Raw genomic sequence first — 26337 nt, 5'->3', positions numbered from 1 at the left:
TTGCGAGTTTAATCCAGAAGAATTTTTACTTGCAAATGCTATTTTTGAGAGTGAACCCACAGAAAGCAACTGGCCCAGATGGAATCCCTGCTTGTGTACTAAGGTCCTGTACACACTAGCTGGCAGGACCATTCACTAACACCTTTAACCTCTCCTTACTACAACCTGAAGTCTCCACCTGCTTCAAGAAGACTGTCTCAGTACCAAAAAAAAACTCATTCACTGTGCCTCAATGATTACTGCCTGGTGGCTCTGAGCTCCATGATTATGAAGTGCTTTGAGAGGTTAATCATGGCTCATTTCAACCCTAGCCTTTCAGCCTGCCTTGGTCCACCACGGTGTGCCTACTGTCACAACAGCTCCAGGGCAGACATGATCTCCCTGCCCTTACACTCATCCCTGGAACATCTGGATATGAGAATACAGATGTCATTCTCATACTCATTGACTACAGCTCTGCCTTCAACACCATAATTCCAACCAAAGTAATCTCCAAACTTCGAGACCTAGGTCTCTGCTCCACACTCAGGAACTGGATACTTGACTTCCTGACCCACAGACTGCAATCAGTGAGAATAGATGACAACTCCTCCACCACAATCCTCAGCACTGGCACCCCTGCAAGGCTGCTTACACAGTTCCTTACTATACTCCCGACTGAGTGGCCAAATTTCATTCTAAATCCATCAACAAGTTTGCTGATGATGCCATTGTTGTAGGCCAGATTTCAAATAACGATGAGATGGAACACAGGAAAAAGATAGGGTGCCTGGTGGCCATTGACATCAGGAGCAAGGTGGAGGGCAGGCTCTTATTTACTTCAATGGAGCTGAAGTAGAGATGGTTGAGAGTGTCAAGTTCCTAGAGGTGAAGATTGCCAAAAATCTGTCTTGTCCACCAATATTGATGCAATAATCAAGTAAGCATAACACTTCCTCAGGAGGCGAAGAAAATTCAGCATGTCTGTAAAGACTCTTACCAATTTTTATAAAGGTACCATAGGAATCATCCTATCCAGATGCATCATGGCTTGGTACGGCAACTGCTTTGCCCAGGACTGTAAGAAACTACAGAGAGTTGTGCACACAGCCCAGTCTATTATGCAAGCCAATCTTTCATCCATTGAGTCTATCTATACTTCTCGTTGCCTCGGGAAGGCAGCTAACATTATCAAAGATGCCCGTCACCCTGGTTTTAACCTCTTCCAACTCTTCCGTCGAGCAAAAGACACAGAAGCTTAAACACATGGACCAACGGATTCAAGAACAGCTTCTTCCCCAATTATACTTCTGAATGGACCTTTCAAATTTCAAATCTAATACTGACTTTATTCCTTGTGCGCCTTCTCTGTAGCCATAACATTGTATTCTTCATGCTGTTCTATTCCCTTTCTGCACTTTGTATGATATGATTTGACTTGACTGCAAGCAAAACAAAACTTTTCACAGTACCTAGGTATATGCAACAATAATAAATCAAATCAAAAATTATTTAGTATACATCTATAAAGTGTTTACTCATCAGCAACTAAGGAACTGAGTGGTTTGATTATTTTAGGATGTCTAAGGTGAGAGGTATCAACATTAAGCACACCCACCTTGAAAATGTTGCTGTTCAGATATAAAGGATAGTTCCTTTCCTTGGCATCAGATTTCCACTTCAGGGTCACTCAAGACTAGTGCCATGTATCTTCATGCAAAGGCTCCAACCTTATTCTTACATTACCCCTAATTCAAATGCTCATGCTCATACCCACAGCTGTTGCAATGCTGGGATGCATTCATTATGATGTAATAAATATTTTGAATATCTTGAAATCACCTGGTCTCCCACTATAGTTTCCATGTTCATTGAGTGCAATCTTTGCAATTAATGTCAACTTACACTGAATCAAAAGCATTTTTGTGAAGAGTGCCATTGCTATTTTTATATTAAGCAAGGTTGGGATCCCAATGCCTAAATAATTTTTTAGAATATGCCACCTTGCCACCATTCCATCACTTTTGTTATGCTGTTTTGAAATGGTACTGTCCTAATAAAGCTAAAGGCATGTTTGGTATCCAATTAACATGACCAGGATTGAACAGTTAGCTTTCCAACTCTCTGCCAGGAAACATGTCTAGGAGTGAAGGTGGTTAGTGAAGGCAAATGCCAGGAAGGGAGTTCGATGAAGAGGTGGAAACTAAATAATAAATGGGAGCGGAGGTAGGGATGGGTCACTAGGAGAGGAGCTAATAACCTCTAATATCTTCACCTCTATCCATGTAAAGTGCGATCATACTACATTACGTTTCCCATTTGTTTGGCCTCATATAGCCACTAATCTTTCTTGAGCATTAATTTTAATTTCACAATAAAACATGACATTCTATTAGCTTTCCCGATTACTTGTTTTACCAGCATACTAACCTTCTGTGATTCATACGTTAGGGCACTCAAATCTCTCTGCATCTCAGAATTCTGCAAACTCTCACTATTTATATACTATGCTTCTTTCTTATTCTTTCTTCAAAAATGGACTACTTTGCACTTTTCCACATTGTACTGCATTTGCTAAATCTTTGCCCACTCACTGAAATTGCCCATACCCCTTTGTAGGGTTATGTCCCCTTCATGACACACTTTCTTATCTATCGTTATGTCATCAGCAAATTTAGCTACCATATCTTTGATCCCCTTCATCTAAGTCACTTATGTAAATTGTTAAAAATTTCAGGCCATTGCACTGACCACTGTGGCACTGCAGTTGTGACATCCTGCCAGCCTGAAAAAGACCTATTTATTCCTACTTTTTGCTTCTTTTTAGCCAGTCAACCTTCTATCCATGCCAAAATATCATCCTCAACACCATGAGCTTGTATTGTCCAGAATAACCAGATTCACAAACCCAGGGGACATTCCTACCAATCAACATGAGACAGCGTGGTGAGTGTTGAAGTGGAAGGTCAAAATGAAGATCAGCAGTAAGTTCCTGGAGATGAAGAGCCTGAGGGCTGAACTCAGATATCTGCAAAGGAGCTTCAGCAGTAGACAGGTCAATAGAACAATTGTATTTGCTCTAATCCTGCAAGGTAAGTCATTGCAACTGGATATATCTTGTCCACCCTCTTTAATTTTTTAAATTCATTCATAAAATGAGGATGTCATTGGCTAAGCCAGCATTTATTGCACAACCCCAATTGCTCAAAGGGCAGTTAAAAGTCATAACATGGCTAGGGGTCAGGGCTCATATGTCGGCCAGGCCGTGTAAGGACTTCTGCACCCTTGTCCTTCAGTCCTCTAGATATAAAGGCCATCATTCCATTAGCTTTCTCAAGTATGTTCTGCAGCAGTAGTACATTTGTACAAAATCTTTACGCACATTAAAAGTAGCATGACATTTTCCTGAATTACTCACTGACCATTTTAATTTTGGAAGTTGATGATAATTCTTGTTTTTACTCTTTTCCAATTGAGTGGTATTACTATGATTGAGATCTTACATTCACAATTTATTTTCTTGACTTATCCTAGTAAAACGCTTGTTACCACTGCTTTTACTTGGTTTGGGAAAAGAGTCCTTAAACACTAATTTTTATTCAAACTTGAGCCCACAATAGATGAAACTAACTGATCGGCACCAATGAAGTTTGCAATGAAGTGCTGATCCATTCTGTTCTCCCACAGAATTATAACCTGTATTATGTAGCAGTGCATTCAGATCGATTGTAGTAAGTTAGAAGACATAGCCTTAGGCACCCTGATCCCTTGGGTATTAAGACTTCTTTTCTTCCAGATGGATCAAATCAAGCATTAAGTTCCTCAGTGTACAGCTTACCTGCAACAGCTAACAACCTTTGCATTCTGTCTGCTATTAAAGAAAATACATAAAGAAGTCACTATTTTGTCTATTCGTCCTTAAGAAAAGTCTTCTATAATTATTTCAAACACTCTTAGTGCACTTCCCCAGGGTTGCCATCAAAGAATTTAACTGACAGACAACCCATTTCACATGGAATTGTAAGTGACCTCAGATTACGCTCAGATGTGTTCAACTCCCTGTGTCCCAGGTTAGCTTTGTGATTGACTGTTTCAGTAATGATTTACACAGCTTTGGTTGATGTGAAATTCAAGCTCTGAATTCATAATTATGTTCCAATTTGGTGAATGAAATGCAGCTATATCCAACATATATTCACATCTGGATATGCATCGCACTTGGACATTTCTTACTTTCATATTTTAGACAGCTTTTCCATTGATTTAGCATTAAAAATAAAACTGCTTTTCTTCCCACTGTTGATGTTGAAAAGCATCAATTCTTAAAAAGTAAAGAACTATACAGGCTTTACATCCAGAGTGGGATGGTCCAGACAGGTCAATATTTTCAATGTTTATACCACTTCACAACAAGTTACTTCAACAACATTTCCTTGTATATTGTTTAAGTCAGCTTCAATCCACTTGTCATCTATTCCCAATATTGAATGGATGGCATGGCTGTTACTATATCCTAAGGGAACTCTGCCTGAGGTATATGTGAGTCCCATTGGAGTTTGCAAAGCTGTAAGAAATGACAAAATTCAGTGGAATAGCCTGCAATTACTGTCCTAAATTGTTATATGTTGAAGTTATCAAAACAGATTTCCAACAGTACTTATTATCGCAACTTTTTTTTCAACACATATAGTTCTCCTATAGTATGATAGTTGTGTTCTTGTGTGATCTCAGGCTATAGAAAATCATAATATTGAAAATTGCGTTATAGGGAAATTGCTATATAAAATCGCCAGTAGTAAGTTCGCATTATCCAAACAGCGCCCACTATTCATCAATCACATTACAGTCAATTTGCATTAACGAAACTTGAGTGAAACAGCAGAAATAGTTGTACTTCTGAAACATAAGTATTCTGATGTTTCAAGTGATTAATTTTTTTGGATGTTATGGTGAATTCATGCAGAATTAAACATTGAACACATCAATGAGAAGATAAGTTACATATTTCTGTGGCAGAAATTGTAGTAATGTGAAAAACATTATCCACAGTCATTAGATCTCATAATTTCAGCAATTCTTTTGTCTGCTTTTAACATAGTACTTCTTGTTTACATTTTTGAGATGAACTAATTCTTTTAGCCTTTCTCCCACATTCACATTGAAATTTATGCAAGGCCTGGCTCAATGATGTCATTTCTTTAAAAAAATCTTTTCGCTTCCCAGAGGGAAAGTTGCTAAAAAGCTTCTTGAAGATGAACGACTTATTTTACTGGACCTCCATTTTGAATTATACAAGACAATTTGGATCAGTGAGTTTCATTTGCAATTTTTACAGTTATTTTCACTTGGGTTGTTAAAAATAACCAAATTATTATTTATTATGTCGCTGCATGCTGTACTGTTAAACATTTAGTAGAAATTAAATGCTTTTGATAAATAATATCTTGGAATAAGATTGTGAAATATTTATTAATGAAAATATTGTGGATTTTGTACATACTTTCAAAAGAAATCACTGAACTTATTCAACCATAAAATATAATGGAAATTAATATCACTTGTGATAAAAATGAAATACTGCTTAAATCCTACAGATGGTTGCAAAAACTACTTAGGTGTTGTCTGAAGGCATTACATTACAAATCTGTACTGTAAATGGGTTACTTTACCACAAGCACAGTTTAAAATAATTACATTATAAAAAGCCAAACTTTAGAATGTTCAGTCTCTTCTAATGTTTTAAACATCAAACTAGCACTACTAATTAGGCACTCTGCACTTCATGAGCAATAACTCACTAGAAGCAAAACAAATATAATAAAGAGCACACATTAATGTAAATATTTTGTACTGTACTGTTTTCAATCTTGCCATCACTGTTTTCATACACTGATAAAAATACAGACTACATAACTGAACTAAATTTACCGTATCATTTTCTTAAATACTGCAATTTTAATTTTAACAGTGCAATTCAATTAGCTGGTACTACTGGCAGAACCTATTCCTGCTCCACTGTTACTGTGACTGGAATAATCTGTTGGTGAGTTTAATGTTAAGAGCTGAACGTCCTATTTATACTTTTTAAGAACAAGCTTTTTAAAATATAAAGCAATAATTAAAACAATGGCCTTCAGATCATGCCACCTTGTATTAGCGTCCAAAAGCCAAATGTTCTCAATCATAATTTGCAATCTCTGCTTGTTTAGAGCAGTAAAAATTATGTGAATGTCACTATTATCAGCACAATCTGCAGAGAATAATTTCACACTGAAGTGCCTGTGCACTAATCTTCTACACAGTGTGGATAGCTAGTCATCTGAAGGTCAGTGGGTTTAATTATTGATAGATGAAATTTCTTCCATCCTAAAAGAGGGCATTTTCATTATCATGGAGCTAATTCACTGTTACAGTGTACTGATTCTGAACAATTGATGAATATTCACAGAAATTAAATGACATCCTCTAAACTTTGCTTAATTGACAAGAAACAATGTAATAGTTGTGCTTTAAATAACAATACAAATTTAATAAAAAGTCAACAGCGATGTATGTGTTTATAATGGAGGTGTGAACTCGTATTACCTGCAATTTTAAATTCAAAATACTATCTTGAGTTGTAAATGTTTTCATAATGCAATTAGCCAAAACCACACAGATGAGACTGCCTGAATTCCTTAGTCAACAATTCTGTCAGAGCAGCTCAGTTCATTCAGTGAAGCTTTAATAAAGCTTTATCTGATCTTCCTCAGTCGAACCCTGTTTTCTTTGTCCCTCTTTTTGAGAATATTTATGAATTGATTGAAGAAGTGTTCTTGATCTTTCCTCTTTTGCACCAATCTAAATCGATGATCCCTTCCATATTTTTCTGCAAACTCTTGGAAAGTGGATCTTGACAAAAAAGACAAGAAACGTAAAATGATGAGCAGTTCATGCACCAGCAAGAACACAAAGCACCAAACCTATGAGCTCACTTTGAAAGGCAAAAAAAAAGAACTGCAGTTCACTTACATTTTTGAAGTTTTGTGCCAAAGAATTTGCTTCAGAAGATGAAGAATGTTACAAACCAAAAGGATAGTATTAAATAGACTGGAGTAGACAAAGAAAGCTTTCTTTTTTCCAGTGAAGTAAACTATAATGAACATTGTGACAGGGTTACAATGAGAACCATTTTACTCTTTCTTGAGGTTAGGATTATTAAAGGGTCTATACATCAGCTCTTCAGTATTTGGTAAGGAAAGGGTGGCACTCATTCAATGTTACATTTCTTAAAAAACAGCTCAGTAGGTTGGCATATTGACCAGTCCGTAGGGACTGTATAGAAAGTATTATCATCATACATACTTGAACTGTGACAACATCCCAAATACAATACCAGTGTCCTTGTAAACTACAGCAACCATCGACTAGGGATGAAATACAAGGCTGTCATGCACACTTGGCTGAATCATGTTAGACTGGTAAAAACCTGACAGATCAGCTGGACACCATCCCATAAAAGCACAATGCTAATCTGCCATTCAAAAACTGAATTGTTGTTGACTTTGAATTAAATTTAATATCACTACCTTGAAAGCTGACTGTCAATTTTTACCAAGTTATGTAGCAGGCCTATAAATTGCTGAGCCATGTCACAATATGAAAAATAAATGCATTTGAATCAGATTCTTCAGTTCCTTATTCGATCAGAGGTATGGTATAATCGTTTAATGTAACCATATCTCCTGCTCTATTAAGCTCAATTTAATGCGTTTTAAGTGTACCCCCCAGAGCATTGCTCATTGTAACTGTGACACTGTATTTGTTTTCATTTAATTATTTACCTGGCCAGCAGGGATTCTGGGCAAGGAAGGCACAGGGTGCAGGTACAGGAAGGTACAAAAGCTTATTTCAAGGTCTTACATTTGGAAATAAGTATCTGTTGATAAGTGAAATGAGAATTGTGACACTGATGAAAAAAAAATACAAATTACAGAACTGTAACATTAATTTGGACCTGATCACACAAAGAGTCTTTTACTGTCAGTGTGATGACCACAGTCCTGGTTGAAAAGGTATATCAAGAAAGTGATACAAGGCCTTAAAACAATTGAAAAGCAATTGGAAACAAATCACCTACAGCAAGATGCTAAAAGAAGGATCTGAGAGAACAGCAACACAGATTGGCTTAAAATGTTTCACAATGTGGGAAGAGGAAATGATTCTACAAGAATGGTTAAAATTCATGTTGTTACTAATCTATGTGAAGTGAGTACAACTGGAGTAACTAATGGGGCTTTTGCATATTGTTGACACCCAGAACATTCCTCATGTCATTATTTCTGAATTTGATTAAACCAATAAGAATGATTAAATAAAGGGAAAGAAGACAGGATGTGAAGCTGAGCGAATTAACCCTATTAAACTTTCATCGAACAGATCACTGAAAAGATCAAGCACAATGTCCTTTAATGTCTTGTCAAAGTACATGATTCAATTTGGAAGGAAGGCATTGAAAACGTCGGGTGAAATTTTCTCCTCTGTGGAAGTGGGGACTTGAGAAGACGAAATAACAGAGTGTGCTAGCCATCATGAGATGCTGGACTTCACTGTGGAGGCCCTTGATAGGCCATGACATTCACCGGTCAGCTCTTAACAAGAGCTCTCAACAACAATAGCAAATGATCCAGTGGGTTTTCTTGATGGTGCAGGTAACGATTTAGTTGCCGTAGAACACGACTGAAATGGAAAATATCATTATATTTTAGGCCATACAGAGGGGAAATTAAAACCACTCCACTAACCCGCATTTTAATTATTCCCTAAAGGAGGTTAGCTGAGGAACTACCAATCAATAAACTAGAGCCCACCCAAAACTCCAAAAGTACTTTACCAAATCCTATCCACAGTCTTGTTGACCTATACTAGTTTCCTAGAATGCCTAAAATTTAACATCCTTCCATTCAAATCCCTCCATATTCACCTTTCTCCATTTCTCTCATCTCTTCCAGCCTTCCTACACTGTAAGAATGCAGTGTTTCCTCAATTCTAGGCTTTTATGCATCTTTATTTCACACAAGTTATCACTGGCAGTCTTGCTTTGGCTGCGTACGCCCTCTCTGGAAATGGCTCTAAGACCTCATTCTTCTTTGCCCTGTAAAATATAAACTGTTGACCAAACTTTTGATCATCTGTTTCAATGTCTCGTTCTTTTACCCAGTGTCAATTTTGTCCAAGTCCTAAGAAGCACCTTTTGATATTTCCTTGTGCTAAGATGTAAACTTAAAGGCTATCCTGTGTCTATTAATACATGAGATAGAGAAAGCTTGTGCTTATGTCTGTTCCAAAGCTAGTTTTTCCCTTGGTATAGGATGCCAGCCTTTCACCAAAGGCATTGCTTGATGGGCATTGCTCTACATCAGGCATGGCTGACCTAAGAGTCTGTCCTGATTTTACCACCATTTCCATGCAAATTGGAGACATTTACATGTTGGTAATCTAAATGTTTGGCTATCTGTCAGTGCTGACCACGGCAGTATCAGTGCAGAGTTGCCACATGCATGAGTCACTGTGATAACCCTGTTGTCAGAGCTAAGCTGCCACCAGTTTAGATGCTGTTCTTGACTTCAATGGGTGAATAGTATAGTTTGTTTTGCAGCTACAGGATAAAAGAAAGCTCAGAACAATAGTGAATGGCAGCGGTTGTTCCTTTCTTGCCTTTCTAACACCCTGGGGGAGGAAATATTGACATTAACAGACTGCATGCTGGCTGCTTTGTCGTGGATTCCGATGCTCAACGTGGTCACAAGAGATAGTAATCTCACTAATGGGTACATGGTAGCTTTTGACTATTACCACTATCCATGGATCGCTTCTCTAGTAGCAGTTGGAGCCTCTGAAGTGTTGAAGCCTCTGATCTATATTCTTCCCTATACATCATCCACTAGAGTAGAATGTTGCAGTGATCAGCCACCCATCTCTGAGGCGGAGGTCCGATCTTCTGATGACATTGCGTTACATCACTCCCTGCACCTCCACCAGAGCGAATACAAGTACTGTCAGGTTGGAGTGAATCCATTCAAATTTAAATTGAGGTGCAAGCTCGTGGGGCAGCATAGAATCACATGAGCAGCTGACAGAGGGTATGATAATTGAGGCTATTAGCAATCCGAGGAGCATAGAAGGACAGGCTGAACCCCCAAGCTGATGGTGTGGCCATGCTCTAGAATTAGCGGCAAGACAGCAGATGCCTTTCTAACACCCTGAGGGAGGAAATATTTGAGATGCATTAAGATTTGGTGGAGTTTCCAGAGGGTACGTGTACCTTGATTCCAAATCCAAGAGAAAGACCAACAAGATCTTGAGTGATGCCTCTCCCTTCTTATCTGCAGACACGTTTCTGTCTATTGAGAGATCTGTGACTCTCGTCGAGAGCCAGAATGAGCTGACCACTTAGTAGATGTCACAATTGAGTGTATAGTTGCCTTGTCCATGAACCTAGTGCAAAGGCTTGGCAAGAGAAGGACAAAGTGATTTATTTTCACACTAGGTTCTTGGACTACTCAGTTCAGCAGAGAGGTGCCAAGGTCCTCATGTTGGAGGAGGGGCAACTGTCTTCTCCACCGTGAGGTCCTCTAAACTGTGACTTCTTAACCTCTCTGCCAGTGATACCAGTGCATCAAGCAGACACCATGATAGAGGAGAGGCCCTCCAGGCCTCAGGCAGCTAGAGGACGTTCATCCGTGTCATCTAAAGCCACAGTGTGGTAAGATGAGCAGCCTCCTCATCCGTGTCATCTAAAGCCACAGTGTAGTAAGATGAGCAGCCTCCTCAGCGGCAAGCAGCACCCTCAGAGTAGCCCCCTACAAGTGTCAAGAGAAACCTCTAGCTGCATTTGGAGGATATAGGTGACAGCATCTTTGAGGATTTACAGTTTCAGTATAAGATAACAAGGTGTAGAGCTGGATGAACACAGCAGACCAAGCAGCATCAGAGGAGCAGAAAAGCTGACGTTTAGGGCCTGGAATAACAAGGTGTAGAGCTGGATGAACACAGCAGGCCAAGCAGCATCATAAGAGCAGGAAATCAGTTTCAGGATGATTTTGTGTGTGATAAAGGAAGACTCTATTCTACTAATCTCTCCTTTCTGTTACTATTCAATCTATTTGGAGGATTCAGATTCATCACAAGGGCTGCTTTAGAGTGTTATATTTCACTGTTAATAATGCAGCCCTCATTAAGAACAGGTCCAGAGTTGATGAGAGTTGGTGATGCTGGTGTATTTAGAGAGAGGTGGGCACTGTGGGGTGGAGGGTCAGAGTGGATTATTTCACATTCCAATCTCCATTCTCTTTTAGTCACCTCCCTCTTTCTCTACCCTTCCATTCTGGTCTTGCCTCACTGCCCGGATGAGCAGTGTTTGTCAATTGCATATTTAATTGGAAACCATAAGGCCATAAGACATAGGAGTGGAAGTAAGGCCATTCGGCCCATCAAGTCCACTCCGCCATTTAAATCATGCCTGATGGGCATTTCAACACCACTTCCCTGCACTCTCCCCGTCGCCCTTGATTCCTTCTGAGACAAAGAATTTATCGATCTCTGCCTTGAAGGCATCCAACGTCCTGGCCTCCACTACACTCCGTGGCAATGAATTCCACAAGCCCACCACTCTCTGGCTGAAGAAATGTCGTCTTATTTCAGTTTTAAATTTACCCCCTCTAATTTTAAGGCTGTGCCCACGTGTCCTAGTCTCCCCGCCTAACGGAAACAACTTCCTAGCGTCCACCCCTTCTAAACCATACATTATCTTGTAAGTTTCTCTTAGATCTCCCCTCAAACACAGGTGACTCGGTGTATATATATATATATATATATATATTATATATATATGGGATTTTCATTTTTTTTCTTTCTCTACCACGCAGACATGCCTTTGCGTTCCACCTTACTGCCGAGTGATGAGTGTTCCCAGTGAAGGGGCCTCGAAGTGGGACACCTCCGACCTTCCAATGGGAAATGGTAGTAGAGGATGTTCCACATAACTGTAGTTGCGCAGGACTGCTAAGGTAATTCACAGACTCCCAGCTCAACTGTTTGTCTTGCAGTCTGTGGTAATTTAAACAGGGTTCTAAATGCAGTAATTTAAACCTGGTTAACTGTATGCTATCACTTGATGGTCCCCAAGTGAAGCCAGCCAACATGTTCTGTGAGCTTCAAGCAGCTGGTAGGGCTCCACAATGCTCAAAGGTCCCTGCAAATTGCCTTCAATTGGCAAAACAATTGCCTCAATAACTTGAAGTAATGAGGAGTGCTGCCTTCCCAAGAAGTTATTTGGCCTTTGGAAAGTCTGATGGAGAGACATTAGACTTCTGTCTTGATATTGCTCATCACAATATTCTAACCACCTCCCAACTCTGACCCCATCCTTAAAGGACCCGGAAGACTTAGGTCCATGACACAGCCCAGTCCTTTTTACTTCAGCAGTCAGTATGGACTGTAGTCAGTGTCATGGCTGCCACTGGGTCTGCTGCAGATATTTTTGAATCAATCTGCTCAGGGGGGTTACTACACACCACTGGAGCAGGCGGGACTTGAAACCAGACCTCCTGGCCAAGAGGTAGGGTCACTACCACTGCACCACAAGTACCATTATCATTCTGCTGTACAACCTACAACAGTGGCCAGCCCAGTCAGTGAACCAGCAGCTCACTAGCATCACCAGGAGTAACAGCTACTACTCGAACTGTACTTGGATGATGCACCTGATTTAAGAGCAGTGCTTCGAAAGCTTGCGATTTCAATAAACCTGTTGGACTATAACCTGGTGTCACGTGACTTCTGACCTTGGATGATGAAGGGCATTAATGGCTGGGTATTCTCTTGAGTAAGTATGGTGTTTTGAGGCCAATCAAGCAGGGTCTGGTGAACGGTGTGTGGATTTCTGAAGGCAGGTAGTAGCAATGCCACAGGAGGTCCAAAGATTGCCAAAAAGAGGGTCTCCTCTGCAGAACTAAATATTCCAGAAGATAGGATTTTTTTTAAAGGCTGACAATGGAAAACAGTATGGAGGCAATGTATGTATGATAATAAATGATGACACAAGGACAGTATTGAGGAAGGACTTAGCTTCGAAGATAAGGAATAAAAATCAGTAATTGTGAAAACAGGAGACCACAAAGTGCAGATAACAATGGGTTTAGTTATAAGCCTTTGAGCAGCAGCTATAACCATTGGGCAGAGTATTAATCAAGAAAGAAGGGGAATGAGTAATAAAGATATTTAAATAACCATTGGGGTCTTTAATCTCCATACAGACCAGACACATCAGACTTGAAGGACAAGTTAATTGACTATATTCAAAACAGTTTCCTCGAATCAGCCAAGGGACAGACTATTTTAGATTTTGTCACGTCTAATGAGGCATGGTTAATTAATATTCTTGTAGCAAAAAATCCTATATGGAGCTAAGTGATCATAATTTAACAGTGTCAGCTGGGGCTCATTCAGCAGCACTTTGACTCAGAAGATATGTGCTTAAACTCCACACTACAAGAGCGCCACAGGAACCTGAACAGAAGAAATCAAGCTGACACTGTAGTCCAATGCAGATTGAACACTGCAGTGAGAGGAGCAATCTTTTAGGAGAGGTGTTAAAGTGATTTCCCATTTTTCCTTTGCGTAAACATAAAGATCCCAAGGTACTGTTTAACAGAAGAGCGGAGAAGTTATTTCCAGTGGCTTGGCTGGTATTTATTCCTCAATCAATATTACAAAAATAGACTGCTTTTTCCTTATTAAATTGATAGTTGTGTGAGCTTATTGTGCAAAATTAACTTCCATACTGATAGCTTATATCTAATCTAAAATCTATTAAAACAAAAGTAATTGTCCCTGTTATAGTGCAGGAATTTTCAGAGTTAATTCTGCATAACAGATTCCCACAACAATCAAAAGTACTTCATCAGAAACAGAAAGTTCATGACAAATCGCTTGCTTCAATGCAAGCAAATGGTTTTCAATGTTCTCCATCATGGCAAACCCACAGCTCCTAAGACAGAGATTAGAGGAAAAACTAGCAAAAATGTACGAAACAACACTAGATGTCATGTTTGTTTTTGGCTTTTTAAAGGAATTTCGCACTGAGTTTGAAAGTTTGTACTTAGCCTTGGAACTGCAGTCCTAAACCTCAATGAACTCAGCTGTCGTGGTATAAGACATAAGTTGGGAATCACCAAAAAATAAACAATTATATCTGCTTTGAGTTGGAAGATTGTAAGAGGATTTATAAAACTTAAAACAGGGAACTGCAGTTTAGTTGGCCCAACAGAGTTGAATGAAAAATGCTAGTTTCGATAGATTTCGAAGATGGATAAAGTCATATGGAAAATCACAATATGATAAGACAGAATCCAAAAATGGTTTTATGAAAGGGAAATTATGTTTGACACGTTATTAGTTTTTTGAGGATTCATTTATAGGAGAAATAAAGGGCATTAGTCAGGTACTACAAAAAACACTGTTACACAAAGTAACAGCTCATGGGATTGAGGATAGCATATTATCAATAGAGGGTTGATTAAAGGACAGATAACTGACAGTAGGAATAAAGGGGTCATTTTCAGTTGGCAGGATAATACTAGCGTGGTGTCCCAGTCTATAATAATGATTTAAATGAAGGTGTAAGTGTAATGCCATCCACGTTTGTTGATTATGCAAACCTGCAAGAAATAAGAAACAATGACGAGACCACAAAGAGGCTGCAAAGTTGCAGTGACAGGTTGTTATTGTGCAAGAAAGGTGGCAGATGGAATATAATGTAGGTTATTCACATCGGTAGAAACAATATATTTTTAAATGGTAAATAGCTATAAAATCTTGTTCAGAGAGATCTGAATATCCTTGTCCAGAAAATAGATGATTTTAACATGTATGTAGTGAGACAAATGAGTTGCCCTTTCTTGCAAGGAGTTTAAGGTAATGAGAATAAGATTCTGGCTACATAGATGCTGCAATGAATACACAGTAGAATAATTCCTAGGAATGCTAATGTAGATGAGTTTAGATTGAGCAGAATGTACCTATACATTCCAGAATTTAGAAGAAGGTGTAGAAACATGCAAGCTTCTGAGAGGTCTTAACTGAGTAGATGCGGAAAGGCTGTATTCCCTTGTTAGAAAGCCTAGAAATAGGCAGCGTGCTTTCAGGATAAGGAATCAGTGGGAGTGAGATGAGACATTCTTTTCCCCCACTTGGAGGATATTTAGTCATTGGAAGTCTCTACCCTCCTGGGCTACTCAGCTGCTGTATTTTCAAGGCAGATTTTAAGGAAGTAAGGGGAAATGGGGGCCAGGCAGGGAAGTAAAGCTGAAGTCCAAGATCAGCCATGATTCTATTGAATGAAAGAACTCTCCTATTTCTTATGACAAAAATAAACCATTATTATATCAGATTATCTTTTAGCCTCTGGGCTGACAAACTGGACTGGAATACGGCTGTTCTATTTTCTGCTACATGACTAGAATTTACCTTACAAATTGTGCATCAGACTTGTGCTTCGGAGCGGCAAACTTGAAATGTCAATTGTGTCTCTCCACAGGTGCTGTCAGGCTCGCAAAATATTTTCAGCATTTTCTGTTTTATTTCAGAGGTCCAACATCCATTCACAGCATTTTGCCTTTCCACCTATTTAGACGTGGAGGGGATCCTGAAGAAGGTGTTTGCCTAGTAAAGGCTCTAATAGTGTTCATAGTCCACAATATTGCCCACAGGACTATGAATGACAATATGGGCATTATTAGAATTGATAATTCTAGATATGAGCACAGTTCTGGAGGTAAATACACCAAACGGCTCCAGTGATGGAGAACTGATACAAAAATGTTGATAGCAGAAGAAACTCGGCAAGTTTGGCAACATCTGTGGAGAGAAAGAACAGGTAATGTTTCTGGTGCAGTGGCCCTTCATCAGAACTGTTCTGAAGGGTCACTGGACCTAAAGTGTTAGCTCTGCTTTCTCTCCATGGATTCTGCCATAGTGACTGAGATGGTCCCTTCCCAATCCAATGGGAATGTGAACAGATTATTCATCAGCTCATTCAATGATTCTTAACAACCTTCATCCCCCACCATAACAACTTAAAAAGATATTCAACAAGAATTTATAAAAATGCTCACAGCTTTAGTTCCTTGATTGCTTCTTGTGGTGTCGTGGAGATTAATTTTATATTCCTTGATACTCCAAGTCAAACCTGGTAATCCTAAGCAATCAGTGATTCTAGGAAGCTGCTGTGTCCTATTGACAAGTTCACTCTTTTCATGTTTTCTTAGATGTAGTTTACATTATTCATTGCTTGCAGATACTTATTTCACAGATCTTAATATTTTACCAACATTACCTTCGTATTTTATGTACTTGGCAGCTGGTTGTTCAATAATTTATTTTCTCAGTGGCTGCTTTATTCTTGGAGTTGTGAGGAGATGAACCTTCTCTGTGACATCGATTCAGCAGGTTCCCACAGTCAACTTCATTATATCAGGCAGGTAATTGAGACTTCAGTTCAGAAGAGTTCATAGCACGGAGTGAATCACTGCCCAGCACCTTGAAGGAGGGGTTCTAATTTTACATGGTCTTTAACAAGGCCTTGGTAAAACTGGAACTGGTGACATGTTAGCATTACTGAACATCCATTGTGCTTCTTGTGAGAAATATGATTAATGACCCCTCTCCATTATTACTATCTATTTAAGTCTGTATGCATTTGTCTGGTAGTTGCCAAATATCCCAGAAGTAGCAGACATTGGTGAAATTTCCAACACACGGGAAAACTGGGCCAATATTTATGTGCGTTAATATAAAGCTGTCTTCTTTGCTGAATGTGTCATGATTCAGTAATATGCACATTATATAGTAATGTTATATAGACCATTAAGTTTAAGGAAAGCACATTTTTTCCAGGATTTCCTCGGTTATTGCATGATTAATTTCAATTACCACAGCAGTTTGTTAATTCTGCTGCAAAAAAACAAGAAAATTAATTAGATATTTTAAAAAAGTAAAAATCTTGCTACTCATTTTCTTAATTGTCGACTCAATTCCTTTTCTCATACTTTTAAAGAAGCTAAATATAAACTTTATTTATTAAGACAATTTTCTCAGAATTGCATCAGATTGTTTCCAATGTTGGTTCCGTGAGTATTGGAATATCGGACCGGCCTGAGATGGTAGAAGATGGGCCTCAGGGTACCTTGTTTGTTTTACATGGCAGCTAGAAAACCCAGTAATCAGTCTGACTGAATTACTTTTTATGAACTGGACTAGTTGCATAATTTAGAAATTTTGACATTGAGGGCATCAAACTGCAGATCAAGAGAAGGATTTTGCTGTCCGTATAGTTGGTAATTTGCTCAGTATGTCAAATGTAAGCTTCCTGGGGCACTCATTTCAGTTTGCAATATATCATTTTTAATGGTTCATCATCTGTTTCAATGGTGCATTTCTTGCCAATAAGTAGATTTGAAGCAAATTACAGAGCTAATATCTCACATTTTATATTAGAATAGTTGGCTTCTGCAGATGATAGGGTTTATTGAACTAAAGGCAATAGGTTTCTCACCTTGCAAAATACATGCGTTGAGGCTTTACTGTGATACATCCACTTAAAGAAGCATGACTTTTCTGGGGCCATCGTATTGCAGTAGGCAACATTTTGCTGGCAGGACTTACTGAGATTCTCAAAGGCATATTGATGATCATCTTGCCACCCATAAGCAATGCCCCCTTGTGTGCAAATCTCTTGGTGGAGATAACTTGTTAGTGGATACCTTGGAACATGTGGCAAGAGGAAATGAGGAAAACCAAGGCAAGTTTGCTGATCTCCTTTATTCTGTGGTCTTGATACTTGTTTAAGATCCTCAATCCTGCCTGGATCAAAACTGACTCCATTGGTGGAGTAAGCACATCCAAAGAAGTTTTTTCGGCTAATGTTGATGGGCACTTTGTGCTGTTAAGCACTGGTCCTCGTTGTCATGTTTTGCCTTTGTCTTCCCCATGGCCACAAGAATGTCTGTAATGTAAATACAGCTAGGTACATTCCCAATAATCTATCCATGTGCAACTGAAATGTGTTTTGTCTAATTGATTACTCAAGTTGTAACTGCCAGAAAAAGTAGCATCCAAATAGAGTCCTAAATGCTCTTGGGACTCTTCCATTAAATAAACAGATTAAATGTCATGTTTCGCATCCAGCTTTGAAAAGAATCTTGCTGGAAGAAATTTCAGAGTGCCAGCTTCGGTATTTTATGTGAACTTTTTTCGAGAGAAAGGTTTAGGTACCTGTCATCAGGCACACATATGTGGTTCTGTTTTCTTTAAAACACATTTGATAGTGCTAGTGATAATGGGAACTGCAGATGCTGGAGAATCCAAGATAATAAAATGTGAGGCTGGATGAACACAGCAGGCCCAGCAGCATCTCAGGAGCACAAAAGCTGACGTTTCGGGCCTAGACCCTTTATCAGAGAGCGGGTCTAGGCCCGAAACATCAGCTTTTGTGCTCCTGAGATGCTGCTGGGCCTGCTGTGTTCATCCAGCCTCACATTTTATTATCTTTGATAGTGCTACACCAGTCTTTGTGGTAGTTCAATCTAAATTAAATCTTTTCATTCCAACTAAAACAAAATTGCTGGGAAAGCTCAGCAGGGTTGGCAGCATCTGTGAAGGAGAAAACAGAGTTAACGTTTTGGGTCCTCTGAGGAGGGGTCTCCAGACCCGAAATGTTAACTCTGTTTAACTTTTCCAGCAATTTTGTTTTTGTTCCTGACTTACAGTGCCCACAGTTCTTTTACATTTCACTCCAACTTGTTCAGTGCCACTTAAAGGTTTGCCTGAATGTGCAAACTGCATTTCCTTAGGGGATTATTACATGGGGTTGCATTGATACAATATTATCTCTGTCTAGGTAAAGATATTTGACATCATTAGTTGCATTGTGTCACACATGACGTGGCCAACACAATGCATGTGGTTTGATCTCAGAAATTGTGACAGAGCTGAGATGGTTGATCTATCACTGCCAGACTGTTGATGTCTATGAAATAGGGAACATCAGAAAGTGAAGTCAGTATACATATCAGCTCTACAGTATGATTCTGCTGGTGTATGGAAGCAGAGATCTGTCAAATGCTCTATAAGGCTCTCTCGATACCCGTACCATGTAGTGCCACTTGCTAAAGTACATGTTTTTCAGAATGAGTGGTAGTTATACATTAACATTGGCTGCTATGTTGATTTTAGCTTTTGGCGCGTGTTGTTCTGGCTTTTCAGGAGATGGGAGATTTATATTCCTAAAAGCTTCTGATCACCTTATACCATTATTATAAGGGTTCTTGAGTTAGAACAGCCCAAGGATAGAGTTCTAAAAATCTTCCTTGCTAGTTGCAATCTGTGGCGTCAGAGAATTAACACAATCAGTCTTTCCATGGATGATCAGAAAGATCCAGAAAATATTTATAATTTCTTAAAGACGCGAGTAAGATTTAAAAAAAGAGTTTAGGATTAACAGATTCCAACCGTGTCATGCAGGCTGCATTGCTAAGAGTCTATTGGCCAGTACAACGCCTAGATTTCCAGAAGGTTTTTGATAAAGTGCCACAGCAAAGGCTGTTGCAGGGAGTAAAAGGATCTTGCTGAGAACAATGATTTGAGTTACGGGGAGAGGCTGAATAGGCTGTGGCTTTTTTCCCTGGAGTGTTGGAGGCTGAAAGGTGACCCTATAGAGGTCAATAAAATCATATGGGGCATGTATAGGGTGAACAGCCAAGGTCTTTTTCCTAGGGTGGGGGAGTACAAAACTAGAAGGGATAAGTTTAAGGTGAAAGGGATAGATTTAAAAAGGATGTGAGGGACAAGATTTTCATGCAGAGCGTAGACCATAAATGGAATGAGCCGCCAGAGGAAGTGGTGGAGATGGGTACAATTACAACATTTAAAACGTATCTGGATGGGTACATGAATAGGATGTGTTTAGAAGGATATCAGTCAATGCTGGTGAATGGGACTAAGTCACATTGTGATATCTGATCGATGTGGACAAATTAGACTGAAGAGTCTGTTTCTGTGCTGTCTAACTCTATGAATCTATGAATTTATACAGTCCGATCGGTCTTATATGCTTCAGAATGGAGCTCCTGGATAACTGGCTTTCACTTCTGGGATTTATGCAGTTGTAGAATAACAGAATTGTCATGGTGCAGAAGAAGATCATTTGGCCCATCGTTGCACACATCCTTCTCCACCACCGAAAAGTCCCTAATATCCCATTGAAGCATTCTACTTGCAATTCATACTCTGTATTAGGTTAGTTCTTTTGCTTCTTCCTCCTTTATGTTAAAGTATTTTCATGGCCCCTTTGTCCCAATATGTTCTTGTCTATTGAAGTCCAGCTTGCAAATCAAACTTTATCGAAGACTGCACTTAACTCCCTTCGCAATTCCATAGGAGCTTGGCAGAGTAAGGTGTACAGTGTTGGTCTCTTTACTTAGGAAGGATGCTAGTATGTTGGATGCAGTTCAGAAAAGGTTACCAGACACGATAAAACAAAGAACTGCAGCTGTTAGAGATCTGAAACAAACAAGAACAGAAATTGCTGGAGAAACTCAGCAGGTGCAGCAGCATCTGTGGAGAGAAGACAGACTTAAGTTTTTGAGTCTAGTGACCCGTCTTCAGAACAGATAGGTTGTCTTGTGAGGAAATAGTGAACGGGCCAGACATGTATCCATAGGAGTTTACAAGAGAAATAGGTGATTTAATTGAAACATATAAGATTCTGAGGTGTCTTGATAGATTGGATGGTGGGAGGGTGTTTCCTCTTGTGGAAGAATCTAGAAGGAGGAATTATTGTTTATGAACACGAAGCCACTCATTTGAATCAGATGGGGTGAATTAATTTGTCTTATAGTATTGAGTCTTTTAGACTCCTCTCCTTAAAAGGTGATGAAATGAGTCTTTGCATATATTTAAGTAAGAAGCAGATGATTTTTCATAAGCAAAATTATCAGGTGTCAGTGGGAAGGTGGGTTGGAGGTTTCAATCAGATTATATTAATCGGTGGAGCAGGGCTGAGTGGCCTACCCCTCTTCCTTGTATAACTTATCATGGAATTACACTGGGAAAGAACAGATTCAGCTGAGGCCAATGTACACACCACTAATCACACATGATCAGAGTGATGGAGTGCACTCCAAAAATGGTTGTAAGATGATGCTGACTGACAGTACCTCGCAGCAAGACCACCAAGTTGTCAACCAAGTTGACAACACCTTCCGGTCACAAACCATTTCAGCTCCCCCTCCTACTCCCTGGGCGACATGCCCATCCTGGGCCTTCTCCAGTGTTACAATGACACCACCCAGAAACTGAAGGAGCAGCACCTCATATTCCATCCTGAGATCCTACAACCCGGCAGTTACAATATGGACTTTACCAGTTTCAAAATCTCCCCACTCCTGGCCTCATCCCATGACCAATCCTGCCCCACATCCCCGCCTCCTTGACCTGACACAATCCGCCCATCTTCTCTCCCATCTATCTGCCACTCCCGCCTTACTGACCAATCCACTTCATTGCCTACCTGCACTCACCTACACCATCCCACCTACCTTCCCCAGCCCCACCCCTCCTCTCTATTAATTTCAGAGCTCCCGTCCCTCCCCCCCATTCCTGAAGAAGGATGCCAACCCAAAATGTCAACTTTCCGGCTTCTCTGATGCTGCCTGGCCTGCTGTGTTCATCCAGCTCCTTACTGTGTTATCTCTGACTCCAGCATCGGCAGTTCTTACTACTTCTCACAGAGAACAGCACACTTCTCCAGGCAGGCGTAGGATCACCAGATCACGGCAAGTTGTCAATACTCTGAAGCATTATGCCAATGTTTAAAATGCTAGTCTTGATATTCTGTTTTACTGTTCATACAATTATGTAATTGATATACCTGCCCATATTCAACCATGAATATCTGTTTGGGATAACTATGTCTCATAATCAGAGTGTCAGGACAACCTTAATGGACATATTTCTGGTACAATCGCTGCAGTATAATATATGACCTGATGATGTAAAGATCTCATATTACATTTAACTTCGGATCATTTGAGGCGTGGTTCTCTACTGAAACTAAAGCATCTCTGTTCTTACGTAGTACCTTATATCAGCCCTGAAACATTTGTCCCTAAGAAATGCAATGTTTGTCCATAATGGATGTAGTAAATGTCTGCTGGTTCTTCAATACAGCAACATTCAGGTCCAGGTTCTTACTTTACAGTGGGTAATAAACATAAGCATTGTTGCACCAAATAAAAAGCACCCTGTTGGAGACAAACTTGCACCAAAGGTTGTTTTTCTAAATCAGCAATGCCTGAACACCAGTATGCCACAATGAAAATTGGAAAGAATTGCACAAATCTGTTAATTAATGATCTCCTGATATTTTTGGTAACATATTGCACTGTGCTCATACAGTCAGTCTGCTGCCTATGAACAAAACAGTGCACAATGGTAACCCACTGACTTCTTCATCTGCAATAAAATTATAGTGGTTAAATCAGAATGACCTAAAATTCCCATTAAAAGTAGGCACAATAATCTAGTCATTGTAAGTTATATCATCATAAGAAAATAAAATTAATTTTCAGTCTTTTAATTGAGGCTGGGCTAAGGAAACAATTTGTGTTCAGAACTGTGTTCCTATCCTTATTTACTCTTCTGCCTCCCATCCATACTATGCATATAAATGATGAGCAATTCCCTGATTTCATTCAGTATCAATGTTAGTTACTATTTTTGGTACTTCCTGCAACTTGTTTCTTAGTTTGCAGCTGTATTTTTAAAGCCTCATAACTAATCAATTTCTTCGTGATCAGATTTGATGACAGTGATGTGATATGTGAAGAAACACTAATTGCTGTAGTAATAGCCAACTACCTTTAGGCCAACCCCTCCAGCACCCATGACCTAGTCAATTTTCCGATAACTTTGATGCATTGCACTGTGCTCTCTGGACAGCAGATCAAATTTATTATTGGCATCCCAATTACATGTTTGATATATACTGCTTATTTTGCGCACTGCTGTCACATGAAGGATTGCATTTCACTATACGTCTCAAATGTGACATATAAAAACTTAAAAATTTTATGTCATAGTCACTAGTGATTCGCTCAAATTCGGGAACACTGAACAACACATTGCAACTATAAAGGTGCAGAACACAAATGAAAAGTAAAGAAAGTGGGAGATAAGCATTCAATATCAAACTGCTTTCAATACAATAAATTAACTTGAGAAATCAATAAAAGAAATCTGAACAATTAAACTATAGAAAATCACTTTGAATATTCTTTTATGTTGCTTTCTTCACTAAGCTGTGTACTTTGTACATATAATTCTGTATATAATTGCATAACAAACAAAATTCACAAGCATTACACTATCCACACAATTAATTTTCTATGAATTATTGCCAGTAATGTTTCTTGTCAAAGTTCTGATGATATATGAAGTAATGCCTGGAACACTCTGAAATTCCCAGACCCATCATCTTAACTGAGGAAACTGAAGCTGGCAAGTCATTGGTCTAAATAGACAATAGCATTAAGAAGGTCTAGACAAGTACTCCCAAACATTTCCTTATTGACACCCTAATTTGAATGTTGAAATTTGCTGTGATCCCAGAGTGATATTGTGGTGTTGTGTAAGGAACTGAAAGGGTTACTGCTGAGGAATGCATTAAGCACTGCCCAATATGGTGAACTTGAGCAAGAGTACAGATTTGGACCTTTAAGGAGTAAGACCTAACATCCAAATGTCCTTCATTGTTTCAGTAACAATGTCTATTATAATAATGTAACCTGTAGAACATAGAACATAGAACAATACAGCGCAGAACAGGCCCTTCGGCCGTTGATGTTGCGCCGTGTGAACTAATCTAAGCCCCTCCCCCTATAGTATCCCATCATCATCATATGCTTATCCAAGGACTGTTTAAATGCCCCTAATGTGGCTGAGTTGCTGTCATGCAAACGACCTAAATTTTGTTGAAGAGTAGAATTTCTTCTTGTTAGATGAGCAAGTGTTTTTCCTCTTGCACATTGGACAAACCAGGCCCTGTGGATCCTTACAGGAAAAAGGATGATGGGTACTACACCAACCAGTTAGCCCTTAACCTTGTGATGAATTGTGGTGAGGATGCATTAACAACAGTGTGATGGTGTAGAGCTGTGAGTATGAAGAGGGATGTGGTGGGGGGGGGGGGGGTGGTGGGTGGCAGGAGGGTGTGTAGATTTGTAAGAGTAAAGGGTTTACAGATTTTTGAGAGTGAAGTGAGAAGGGGCGATTGAGTCGGAAGTGTGATGTTAAGCGTAACAGCAGGTGTTTGGATTGTAAGGTTTAAAAAAAACTCTCCCTTTTTGCTGTTTATTTTGTATCAGGAATCAGGCCTAGATGATGCCTGTCAGGCAGTGCCTACCATTAGAAATGAAACATAAGACCTTAAAGAGACTTCACAGCCTTTGCTGCCCCAATGTTTGTACCTCAAAGTCACATCTCACTGGTCTACAAGGGGTCATGACCACAGTTGGGGAGGTAAGATCTAAAAGATTGGTTATTCACAGTGTGTGTCAGGACACATGGACCGTAAACTCCATTCAGTAGTAGTAAATCACCAGGATCCTGAGTTAATAAATGTCAGAAAATTTAAGTAACCAGATTTGTTTTTGTAAAATGCTGCCACACACAACAATACATCGCATTTTGGTGTAATTTTCTTTCTTTTGGCTTATCTTTAAAATAATTATGAAAATGTAGATGACTTCCTCAGAATTGAGTGTTATTCTGTAGCTATTAGTTGCAAGCCAAAAACTTCATGCTACCCAGGCAGCAAACCAAATTGTAATCAGTGATCATGTTTCAAGATTAACTTTTAAACTGAGAGTTCGATATTTCTATGTACCAAAGAGAATAACTCAGTGCCTAGTTACTGAAAATCTTTTATTTTCTCTTGAGTTCAGTTAGGTTTGTTTCCTGGTCAATAAAGCTGCCTGGCAGCATATAGCCTACACCATGATGTAATAGCATCTGTAATCTTAAATCCTTCTTAAAATCGGAAGTGATAAGTAAAAATTATCAGCAAATTGATTTATCTTGATACAAGTTCGCTGTTCAGCTCCTGTGTTTCCTACAATTATTAAGATTTATGTGTTTAGAGATTTGCAAAGAATGGCGGGGTGGGGGGCTCACTTGTGGGAAGGGGATCTGATACTGAATCCAAGAAAAATGCCAAATATATAAAAAACACAGAAAAAAAGTGAGACTACAAGGTGCAGAGCTATTAGAAATAACATTTAAAGAATTGTTTGTGAGTTAGTTCAATGATAATAAACAATGAGTAAAATTCCACGCTGGTGTTTTCCAGGAATAAGATTTGTAATTGTCTTTCAGTTGCAATGTGAGAGGTAGGCGAAGTAGATAAAGGAGCAAAGAAGCAAATAAGTTGCTCACACATAGAGCAGGAGGAAGAGAAGAATCTATGCAGGAGGCCTTATTCACACAAGGGTTTTCTCCACCTAATCCAGAAACAATGTATATCATTAGTGATTTATAAGCAAGTGCTCAGAAAACATTGCTACCTCTAGCAACCAGACATTCAAACTTAGGTTAGATCGAGGGAAGAGCTGCCAGTGATTGTGAAGGTGGCTGTGGTCATGAGCTTTTTTACGTTAGAATCTTTCTAAGATGGAACAAATGACCATAGAACCAACATTTTCCAGCTTGCCTTTCACTGCTGCATTGGCAAAGTGACAGATCCTTTTATGCCAGGAGAGGGAGCTCATTGTGTTCTCATTGAGAAAGGTGAAGCAACAAGAACATGCATGTGGCTTTGTCAGGGCAGTGGGATTATCCATGGTGCCATCGCCTGTGCCCAAGTGGCTTTCAGGGTGCTGCAATCAATAGTGACATACAACTACAAGGTTAGTAATAAATGAATGGATAGTTTTAATTGATTCAGAATGTCAGGCGGGTTAAGCATGTTCAATGTGAGTAATGCTGAAATAAGAAACATCACAGAGTACTGTTCATACAATAGCTCTGCCCCCACAACTGCTGAAATAACAGTCACTGCTAAATAACAGTTTTATACCAACCTGGACAAATCATCCAGTATTCCTTACAAACGTTATCCAGTCTCTTAGTGCCTGTCTTGTGGGTGTATTTGCCTGGCCTAGTGCTCTTGTGCTGTAGTCCTGTGGTGGTTGCAGCATGGCTGGTCGCTAACTATAGCCTTTCAGTGGGGAAGACTGCAGACAGCCTTACTGGGCAACACTGAGC

The 26337-nt window shown here is 39.4% G+C and overlaps 1 protein-coding gene across 3 annotated transcripts in view; it reads right to left on the bottom strand.

Moving 5' to 3' along the window:
* Nucleotides 1-5468: 5468 nt before the first annotated feature.
* tcerg1l (transcription elongation regulator 1 like) overlaps nucleotides 5469-26337 on the bottom strand; it is a 624439-nt gene continuing 603570 nt past the window's right edge. For 2 of the 3 annotated variants that reach the window (XM_059653101.1, XM_059653102.1), the window contains exon 14: nucleotides 5469-6870. In XM_059653101.1, the coding sequence (XP_059509084.1) occupies nucleotides 6714-6870 (157 nt within the window). In that variant the 3' untranslated portion in view covers nucleotides 5469-6713. The remainder of the gene's footprint in view (nucleotides 6871-26337) is intronic. The other variant, XR_009446975.1, reaches the window with a different exon arrangement.

The sequence above is a fragment of the Stegostoma tigrinum genome, chromosome 20 (genome assembly GCF_030684315.1).
Source record: "Stegostoma tigrinum isolate sSteTig4 chromosome 20, sSteTig4.hap1, whole genome shotgun sequence".
NCBI classification, from domain to species: Eukaryota; Metazoa; Chordata; class Chondrichthyes; order Orectolobiformes; family Stegostomatidae; genus Stegostoma; species Stegostoma tigrinum.
This window is presented reverse-complemented; position numbering and strand designations above follow the sequence as displayed.